Source organism: Lycium ferocissimum, chromosome 7 (assembly GCF_029784015.1).
Source record: "Lycium ferocissimum isolate CSIRO_LF1 chromosome 7, AGI_CSIRO_Lferr_CH_V1, whole genome shotgun sequence".
Lineage (NCBI taxonomy): Eukaryota > Viridiplantae > Streptophyta > Magnoliopsida > Solanales > Solanaceae > Lycium > Lycium ferocissimum.
In genome coordinates this window covers 12,254,265-12,265,161 of record NC_081348.1, presented here as the reverse complement: position 1 = coordinate 12,265,161, position 10,897 = coordinate 12,254,265, and the positions used below count along the sequence as shown (strand labels likewise).

Here is a 10,897-nt window from a genome sequence, read left to right as displayed (position 1 = left end):
GACCATAGAGGTTCGGTGTCTCACATACCCGGCCATGATAAGGCTCGGTGTTATACATACCTAGCCCTACTAAGGCTCAGTGTTATCCGTACTCAACTGTAGTGGTGTGCGCGAATAGATAGCATACCCGGTCATATAAGCTCGGTGTTCATAATGGTCATACTTTGATATATATATATATATATAGGATTACATGTGTATCCTCAACATCATCATCACTTTCTTTATATCCTTCCTTAGAGGATCAACTAGCATAGGTTGAGACCAATGGTATCGTGAGAATATCAAGAATCATGAGCTTTAGTGATTCTAAGAATGAAGTCATCTTGGAAGACATTATGGAATCCATGTGAAGGTCTACGACAAATGGGAACATGCCTTAAGAAGAAGGGTTAACCTTACATATCTCGTCGTCTCCTTAACTACTTAACGTTCACCGCCAAGGCTTGAGAAATCTACATTTAAAAGGATTCATACCAAGGTTAAGTCTTAAAGACACTCTTAAATTCAAACTAGAATAATTCATGAGCTAACGAAAATTGGGCAGCATTTCCCCCTAATTCATCTACTCCTATCAAATTCTAAAACAACTCCCAAACAACAACGACATTAGCAACATTACCATAATCAAGAGACTTCATTCAAGTTAAGCATTATTCAATCCCCCAAAACTCCTTTCAAGATCACTCATAATAATAATCTCAACACAACTTCATATACACTTACAGACAATACTTCCTCAACATCATTAGACTCACCTACAACAAGGTTATACTCATAACATGCCAAGAATATCAATTCAAGTTAACATATAGCTCAAAATATCCTCAAATTCATACTTGAACTCCATTTTCACTTTTCTTCGTTCAACCACCTGGTATAACAATCAAACAACTTTAACCATATGCAAGAGATGTAAAAACTTACCTTAATCTCACAAGAACAAGTCTTGGATCAACTTACTCCACCAAAGTGAAAAATCCTAACATCAACACCCAAGGAAAACTTGAGTTCCACAAGCCCTAGCAAGCTTCTTAGCACTTGAATCTCTTAATTCTCTTAGATTTTCTTGGATTTTGGCTTGGATTAGTTTATAGACCTAGAGAAAGGGTTTTGGAGAGCTCAAGGATCTGTTTTAGGGAAATAATGAGTCCAAATGAAGTAAAACAAAATATATATATAAAGCATGACTTAATATCCCGACGGGCAATCCTGCGCCCACTTTGACGGACCATCAAAATTCCTACGGTGCGTCAAAGTGCACCGTCAAAGTGGACAGCCCAACATGGCTCACTGTGACCGTTATACGGTGGTGCTCCACCATTTGACGGGCCGTCAAATATCCTACGGTCCGTCAAATGGTCCGTCAAAGTGACCTTATCCAATAAGTCGCTTGTTTCGATTCGTTTGACCTCCAATCCTTATAGAACCTTCTTAGCAATTGTATAACACTTCATTAACCATCTAAGAGGCCCTATAGCTCTTCCTCAAGACACTACTAAATAAATATTAGCTCAATTGCTACGAAACCTTCTCAAACATGACTTACACTTTACTTCCTTCAACGAACTTAGTTTCACATATTCATATAACTTCAAAATCTTGTGGTACGCAGTTAAGGCTATCGAATACTCTCCTTAATCTCATAGGGACTTCATGTTCACCTTAAGCTCGCATTAGTCTACTCTTAATGCAATAAGTCCGAAATCTCAGAGGTGTAACATTAGGTAGGCCCACCAGCCTAACCCCCTTTCATTTTGACTTCATATATATATGTACGTATTTGTATGGATACTTGTAAATATTGAAACCAAGTGTGTTAGGAACTTAGGAAATTCGTGTAGTTGTTAAACAATTTCTCAAATGACTTTCAAAATATGCCACGGCCTATTGTAATTGCATATAATTGGTAAAATTTTAGACTTTTACAAAGTGTTTCAAGTGATAAAATCTGAAAATTAGTAGCATAACAAGTTTGAGGGACTTGGACCAAAAAATGAACAGATTTGGGCCATAAGCCCCTTTTTAAGGAAATAAAACGATTTTTTGTTGGACATAGACTCAAACAATTTTTTTTGGGGCTTTCATTCATTAGCAAACTTGGGCTGATTTTGGACGAGAATAGGACAAAACAGATTTCTAAAAATATAAGTGTAATATGGACTTTCAAACTTATAACTTAAGGTTATTTTTAAACTTTTGGGCCAAAAGCCCAAACCTTAAGGCAAATAAAACAAGAGGAGATATATTTAGATCTTGATTCGAAGTAAGATGGCTTTGGAAGAATATGGTTGACCATAAAATGGGCTAAAACAAAACAAATAAAACCTTTTCTTTACTTATAACTTATATGAAACCTATTCTATTTTTGCAATGGGAGATATATTCCATTCACTTTTCCATATATATATATATAAGGACAAAAATCATGACATTGGACCAAGCTAGTAGGAACTCTACTTAAGAGAAAATCTTAAGTGTGTTTTGGTCCAAGAATGAAGTGAATCAACCTCCTTATAACATTTTTTCAAAAAAGGGAAACCCACTCTTCTCCTAAAAATATATATTTTTCCAAAGAGATGGAGTTATGATATTGACATGACATTTTTTGCAAGAAAGAAAACATTTTAGCAAATAATCACAATTAATCACACATTGAAGCTTGTAGGTCAACCGTATTCTACAAATCCTTAATACTAGGGCGCTTAAAACCTTCCCTACGGGATCACCAGAACCCTTACCTCGAACTCTGGTTTAAAAGGATTTTTCTCTTGTTTGAATAAACCCTTTTAACTTGGTTTTCCTAATTTCCCTTATAAATTAGGTGGCGACTCTAAAAATACAAAAATTCAAATAGAGTCCACAACCTCTTAGTAGCTTTTATGCACTCACGTAAAAGTGAACCGTAACAGTGGGAAGCATGGCTGAGATGGTTTGAACATGTGAAGAGGAGAGACAAAGATGCCCCAGTGCGAAGGTGTGAGAGGTTGGCTATGAACGATTTCAGAAGAGGCAGAGGTAGACCAAAGAAGTATTGGGGAGAGGTGATTAGACAAGACATGACGCGATTCCAGCTTACGAAAACATGACCTTAGATAGGAGGTTATGGAGAACTCATATTAGAGTAGAAGGCTAGTAGGTAGTCCCGCTTATCCTTTCGTACTAGTAGTTGCAGTTTTGCTCTACATTATATTGTCCTTTGATTCCTGCTACTATCTGTTGTTTCTTGTACTTCGATTTGTGGTAGTTACTGCTCTCTTTTTTTTCACACTGTTTTATCATGGCGTTTTTTCGCTTTCGTAAGTTTCATTTTTCATACTGCTTTGAACTGCTTATCCTTATCTGACCTTTTTCATCATATTTTCTCGAGTCGAGGGTCTTTCGAAAACCAACTCCCTACCTTTCAAGATAGAGATAAGGTCTGCATACACTTTTCCCTCCCTAGACCCCACATTATGAAATTTCACTGGGTATGTTGTTGTTGTTGTTGTCTTTCTTTTAAGAAATGGGCTTAAGGCCTAAAGTCCATTAATCTATTAGAGATAATTAATGGTAAAGATTAAATTTTGATGAAAAATTATACAAATATTTACAATTATTTATAAAAATTAAAATATATATTGCATATATATAATTAGTCAGTTTGGTTCGATTTTCCTATGGTTTTGTTTTTAATAAAATCAAACCAAATCAAATATTGTCAATTTTTAAAATTTAAAATCGAATGAAACCAAAACCCAAGAAAGTATGGTTTATTTAATTGTTTTGGTTTATTTAATTGTTTTGGTTCGATTTTACCAAAGCATAAACACCCCTTCACAGCCATAGGGATGTATTAGTAACTCTGCTTCTTAGTAGTTGTATTAGAAGTTGCACTTGTACACTTAAATAAGATACGGAAGATATTTGAGTTACAATCCAAATCAAAATCATGAAGCCGTTCTAATGGCATTCATCTTTTAAGCATAAAATACTCTCTTTCAATTGATAGGGCTATAATAAGTATTACAAAAACTGGGCTTGGACTCCTGGTTGGACTACAAGTTATAGTTATCTAGTCCTAGATCCCTAAGTGCATCGGTTGCAGCATTCTTACAGCTCTTGTAAATCTTTGCCTTTCTGATGAGCTTCTCAATGCCATTACCAAGCAAAATAGTTCTGAAAAACAAAACACGACGTAATTTCATCAAGGACTTTCACAATGTCAAGCCTACTTAGTTCCTAGGGGACTGGCTGAGAAAAAACTTACCACACCCGCTATTTGCACCAAACCACATTACTTTCCCATGATTTCGTGATACATATATATGCCAACTAACCATGATTAAGTGATTAAAGTTTAAATAATGCCTTTATTGGTTTGGTACAGCTGCCGGGTGCAAATAAGTTCTTTGCGACCATCTACCCTTACAAACAGGCACATCAAAATCTTCACATATCAGCAGAAAGCAAATAACAAGTCTAGTGGGCACTTGCCTGTTTTCTGGATTCCTAACCACAAGGTTTCGAATCATGAAACAGCAGCTTCTTTGCAGTAGCTCTGATTCTGGAAACCTCTGCATAGCTTGGATAACCATATCACCAGCTCCGGCTTCAATTGCACGCGAAGCATTATGCGGAGACCTCAAGGACAGTACAGTTATCAAAGACATGACCTGAAACATGGAAAGAGCAGCAAAGAGGTGTTTGGTGACTAAATTGTGTACATGCAGATAGTGTTGTACCTATTGAGGTGTGTACGAGGATAGATAGAATTAACATGAATTTCCTATGCAGCGACACAAATGAGAAAAAGAAAGTACAGCTTGCCAATTGGGTTACTCTTTGTAAGAGCAAAAGGAAAGGAGGTTTGTGTATTCAAAATTAAACTTCATCGAATTGGCTGCCTGACCAATCTGCTTCCCATTTTTGGAGAAGTCTTATGAAAGCTAAGCCTGTTTTGATTAAGGAAGCAAACTGAAATTTGGGACATTTAAGATTAATAGACTTTTGGCTCGATTGGTTGTGTGTTGACAGGCCACTCATCAATAAAATTAGTGTTGATATTGGTTCGGATAAACACTTCAATTACAGTATGTGGTGTGATGCTGGATGGAGAATGGGATTTATCTTCTACAGCTTATTGTCTTGACTCATTCGACATAAATACTACTTTATCCTATTTTATTGCAAATAACATTGTCTTTGCAGATAAAATCATTTGGAATGAACGGGTTATAGGAAGTTCAGCACCAAGTTGGCATACGAGATAACTTGTGATGATGAAACTATCCAAATTACAGAAGACGTACTAATGTATGAAAAATTTGCATTCCTGAAAAGATTAAAATATTTATTTGGCTTGCAGGACATAATAAACTTATGTCAACTGAGCTTAAGTTCACCAGGAAGATTATTGAATTACCCAAATGTGAGCGATGTGACGTTGAGGTGGACGATTCTCCACATTTAATTAGGGCATATCCGAAGTCTAATAAATATGGAACAAGTTCATCTCATCAAATGAGTTTGAGGTTATGACTTCTAAGCCAATGCTTGAATGGATTAATGATATCACAAATAATACTTGGTATCCTTCATGTAGTGCTACACTTATGTTTCAAATTTTGTGGCATATGGAAAGAGAAACAAAAATTTAATTGAAAACAAATATTTATCTATTGATGTTATCTGTAAACAAATTAGTGATTAAGCTAAGGAAAGTACTGAAGCATTCCCCAGTAAGATTTATATGTATTAACAAGCCAAACTAATAGCTTGGTCTTCCCTTTGTACATGAAATGTTACAATGGATATTGATGGCAGCGCAGACTCAATTGGAGATGCTGCTTATGGAGGGATTTAAGGGATGATCAAGGAAAGCGGATGCTAGGCTACTCTGAAGCCTACATCAGGCCTCACTATAGAACTATGGAGCATCAAACAAGGGTTAACTTTAGCAAAAGAAATGGGCTATAAAGAACTGGAGGTGGAAACAGACTGCATACTTGCTGTCAAACTTATCAAAGAAGAAGACATACAATGTCACCCTCTTAGGGCTATAATCGAAGATTGTAAGTATTAAGACCACTATCAGACATATCTGGAGGAAGGCGAACCAATGTGCAGATTTTTTGGCAAATAAAGGCCACAACCACGATGAAGATTTGATAGTCTGGAAGAACGCTAAAAAATGGAGCTTCTACTAGCAGATTTAAGCCATGTGGTTTAGGAAAGATTTTAAGAAATTCATTTAGACAATTTTCCTATGTACCCAAAAAAAAAGAGTCCTGTTTTTTTTTTTTTTAGGAGATAGTCCTGTTTTCAAGTATAACCATCAATATGTTTCCACCGCCAGTTAAGGGTGAGACGCTTTTATGGTATCTCTAATTTATTACTTCCTCAGACCCGATTTATATTACTCTTTCAACTTTGGGACATAAAAGATGTTTAATAAATTTTAGTACAAATATAATTCCATACAACTTTCACCAATTTCTAAAATTGAAATCTAAGTAAATGTAGCTTTAATATTTTGTTCTTTCTTTCAAATCAATTTTCAATTATTACTACTATTTTTTTTTTTCACCGCTATCACGCTATGTGTATATGCTGCACAAGTCAAATAATATCTTAAAACTATGATCAAATCAAATCGTCATTTAAATTGGGGAGAGAGTGTATAATAATGAAGGAAAAACATACATTAAAAATAAAAATAAAAATACAAGGCACCCATGGGTATGACCTAGTGGTCAAAGAGGCAGGTGCAAACATTGGAGACTAGGATTCAAATTCCAGTAGAAACAAACTTTAGGTGATTTCTTTCTACCTGATTAAGCATTGGGGGCAAAGTCACCAGTATCAATGTTGGTAGGAGGTAGCAGGTAATCGATAGAATATCCGAGGTGTGTCCAAGCCAGCCCGAACAATACCGTTATAAATAAAATAAAAACAACACCAAAGAGTGGAACTAAAAAGCAATAACTTCTCTTATATGATTACAGTTTTGACCTTTTGAACTTTCTCTAACAAGGTGATTAGAAGAAAAATGACCAAGTGTTACACCAACTGCCTTTCCATTAATTGTTGTAGACTATCCCTTATTAGCTGACGGTTTCAATAACCATAATTGCAGTAGCTTCCGTACAAGATCTTCCCCTTTCCTATTACTCTTTCCATTCACAGAAAGAGAGACACAAAAGAAGGAAATATGTATATATATATATGTTTGTTTGTTCTCCGTAAGTGATATTTAGCCCTTATATCCCCCCCCCCCCCCCCCCAAAAAACTTTTTAGCATGAGTCAATAAGTCAATTGACGGAGGTCCTTGATATCCAGTCGTACCTCTCCACTAGAAAAAACTAGAGAACAATGATTTGGAAAAATATATGTATATCTAATGGTATTACCTCTTGTAGCACATTCGGATCATCGGAAAATCTCATTGCAAGTTTAATAAGCTTGTCCATACCACCCTTATCTACAATAGCACTCTTGTTTGAGTCACTTCCTGCCAACTGCTCACTATAATACATTAAAATCTAATTTAAGAAGGAGATAAATAACAGATAATCAATTCATGGGGGCCAAAAGAAAAGTTGAAGTTATTCCACATGCACAGCTAGAAAACTTGATTAGTAATGACAGACGAAATTTAATATGATCCTGAAACATGATCCATAATATTCAATCTACTTATCCAGAAAAAACAATTTGTACATCAAAAACTAAATTTAAAGTGTAAGATTATGCTACGAACGATATTTTAGGAATTGCACCTGATACCAGGTTTTGACCATGCTATTTAAACTATATCCATCTCAAATTATTTAACTTGTAGCCAGTATTGACAAACTTCAGATAAAGTCTGTATGCTCCTCCTCCGATTCTTCTTCTCGTTCTTCTTCCTCGTAGTTGTTGATTGAATCATGGTTTTTGACAATAAAGGTGCAGCACAAGTTGCTTATTGCTATGTTGGTATGGGATTTAGTGAAAATTATGTATTTAGCTTATAAAGTGAATACATAAATGAGTTTCAACATGATTTATTACAATACCAAAGACTACAACATAGAGTTAAGACCACAGCGTTTATGAGGAGGAGTCTTGCACTAATATCCTAGAGGTCTTTTCCATGATACGATTTTACCGCTTCTAGAGCCCTAAGCAAAGATGGAGAACGAGGAGTGGTTGATGTTGTTACAATGTCTGAATCACCACTGGAATGACCAGCAAGAAGAGACTGAAGTTAGGCCTGCCAGTCCCGAACTTCAGACATACTGGTCCGAAGTTTTGGACTGTCAGGCCAAACTTCAAACAAAAATATCTGAAGTTTGAGATTGACGGGCCTACACTTCAAACAAAATATCTGAAGTTCTTGCTTGCTTCCAAGTTGATTGAAGTTTGGTTTTGTCAGGCCCAGTGTTACTAAAAACGCTCGCTTCAGTGCTTAAAGTGTGAAGCGAGGCGACGCGTGGCGTCCAGCGCTTTTATGTCCTGAAGCGAGGCGAAAACAGAAAAGCAAGCGCTTCAGCAAAAGAAGAGACTGAGGCGTGAAGCGTCGCTTAAGCAGAAAAACCGAGACTTTCAGAAATTTAATTGAAGTAAGGGTTAATTTAGGTCTAATTTTAAAACAATTGCAACAGAGACTTACACATCTATTCTTGTTGCTGCTCTAATTGAAACAAACCCATGTTATGAGTATTATTGACTATCTAGTTCTAGCATCTATCATTTACTTTTTGATTTAGAATTGAAAGATGTGCTTAATACTCCCTCCGTTTCAATTTGTTTGTCTTACTTTCCTTTTTAGTCCGTTTCAAAAAGAATGTCTCTTTTTTTTTTTGGCAAATCTTTAATTTCAACTTTCCACATGGCATGTTTAAGACCACAAGATTAAAGGGCATTTTGGTACATTCTACATATCTTTAGTTTAAGACCACAAGATTCCAAAGTCTTCTTTACTTTCTTAAACTTCGTGCCAAGTCAAAACCAGACAAACAAATTGAAACGGGGGGAGTGTTATCTTCTATTGAGTGAGCCGAGGGTATATCAGAAACAACCTCTCTATCTCACAAGGTAAGGGTAATGTCCGTGTATACTCTACCCTCCCCAAACCCCACTTGTGGGATCACACTGGGTATGTTGTTGCTATTTCTATCGAGTTCTTGGTTATTTATCTATGCAGATTTAATATTTGTTTTTTTATGTATTAAATTGCGATTCAGTTGAATAAAGTGTGCGCTTCGCTTCACGCTTCTGTGAAGTGAGCCCAAGGTTGGAGATCTCACAACTATCTTGGTTGTGGTCGATCGGTTCTCTAAGTATACCACTTTTATTGCGGCACCTAAGTATATATCAGCCCGAGAGGATACGGCTCGACTTCTTCTTCGCCCACTGATGTCAAATATTGGGGGTGCGCGAAGGACATCGTTAGTGATCGCGACTCTCGCTTCGCTAGCAACTTTGGACTCGGCTCTTTAAGTGCTGGTCCAAATCGGAGTCACGGCTCAAGCTTCCACCGCAATCCGATGGTCGGACGGAGCGATTCAATGGCATGTTGGAGAATATCTTCGGCACTTTGTTACCGGCTCGCGAGAAGAATTGGGTGAAGGATATTAGATGCGGCTTGTTGTGTTTCAATTCACAAAAGAGTTTCTAGCACAAACAAGAGCGCTTTTGAAATTGTTAATGGACAAAGAACCACTACTCCCAACAGTCAATCGTGAATGTGCCCCCAAATACGTCGAAATCTCCCACGAGCGACGCTAGCTTGCTCGAAAGAATGGAAGGCACTGAGATAGTGCGGAGCTATCTCGTGAAGGCGCGAAAAGCGGATGAAGAGACATGCGGTGGCATCGCGCTTTGTGGAATATCGGAGTCGGGGACAAGTGCGATGGTGAAGATCCCGAAAGAGATACTGTTTGCGAGGGTCAGTGACCTTTGTTGCGAAAATACATTGGACCTCGGCTCCGTTGAGAGGTGCGTTGAAAAGGTGGCATACGGGTGGATACCCCGACTTGGTGGAAGATTCGTCTGTGTTCCGTATGGGTCTTTTAAAGCCTTTTCGAGAAGACACGGAAGACCGCTTCCACGAAGCCGGTGACGCGATACCCGGTATTCGGGGCCCGCGACGAGGCGGGAAAAGGGTAGTAGAAGCCGTCGTGAACGATCGAGGTCATCGTCCTCGAGGAAAGATCAACTACGGTGAAATGGGCCGGGATGGGATACGAAGAGAATACGTGGGGAGAGGCACCGACTGGCTTCTCAAGCCTGCTTTGATCGATGAATATGCGCAAGTAAGGCGGCGGGGAGCGTCGCCGGCTCGGGTGGGGGAGAATGTCATGGGCGGCTTTCCGGCCATGCCCATGACCCCGCTGGATGCGCCACGGCGGGGCCGGCGCCAAGGCCTCTCAGCGCCCAGCGCCATAGATGACCCCGTGGTTTCGGACGCGCCAAGTGACTTGAGGTTGCTTCACCGCCTATGTCACCCCCCCTACCCAAATGTCCGCCCGCTAGCGCCCACCATGTTGGCGCGTGCCCCCGTGCGTGCCCGACGCCGGTGGCTTGTGCGGCCTGTTCTCGGTGCTGCGCCCGGGGTGCGCGCGCCTGTGCCTTACGCGCGCGGTGTCATGGCCAGGGTGCACGTGGACTGCTTTCTAGTTGGGTCTCTTTTTTTTGTTGTAAATATAGAGTAGTTTTACTTTATGTATTTTGGGTTATGATTCTCTAGCAAAGTTATGTCTAGTCTGTAGCTTTGGTTTTCTTTTTTAAAGCATTATTAGGGGATCGACGATCGATTTCGTATTGGTGTCTCTCCCCCAAACCCCTTTTTTTTTTCTGGTTGTAATTCTTTTCCCATCAAACCTTCTTTTTTTTTCTCGTTTTTCACTCAACTTTTTTTTTTCTCTCGGT

The 10,897-nt window shown here is 38.5% G+C and overlaps 1 protein-coding gene across 1 annotated transcript; it reads right to left on the bottom strand.

Annotated features, from left to right (window-relative positions):
* Positions 1–3,858: 3,858 nt before the first annotated feature.
* Positions 3,859–7,549, bottom strand: LOC132063364 (uncharacterized). Its single transcript, XM_059455871.1, has 3 exons — positions 7,393–7,549; positions 4,477–4,655; positions 3,859–4,158 (listed from the first exon to the last, which is right to left on the bottom strand). Exons 1-3 carry the CDS (start codon positions 7,516–7,518, stop codon positions 4,038–4,040), a joined length of 426 nt encoding a protein of 141 aa, XP_059311854.1. The 5' UTR covers positions 7,519–7,549; the 3' UTR covers positions 3,859–4,037.
* Positions 7,550–10,897: the final 3,348 nt, after the last annotated feature.

Bases quoted from the DNA above. Each gene is read 5' to 3' on its own strand.
- LOC132063364 (XM_059455871.1), bottom strand. From the start codon at position 7,518: ATGTATTATAGTGAGCAGTTGGCAGGAAGTGACTCAAACAAGAGTGCT. The intron at 4,656-7,392 runs GTAATACCATTA...TCCATGTTTCAG, and splicing joins ATCCGAATGTGCTACAAGAG to GTCATGTCTTTGATAACTGT. The intron at 4,159-4,476 runs GCAAGTGCCCAC...TTTGTTTTTCAG, and splicing joins GTTAGGAATCCAGAAAACAG to AACTATTTTGCTTGGTAATG.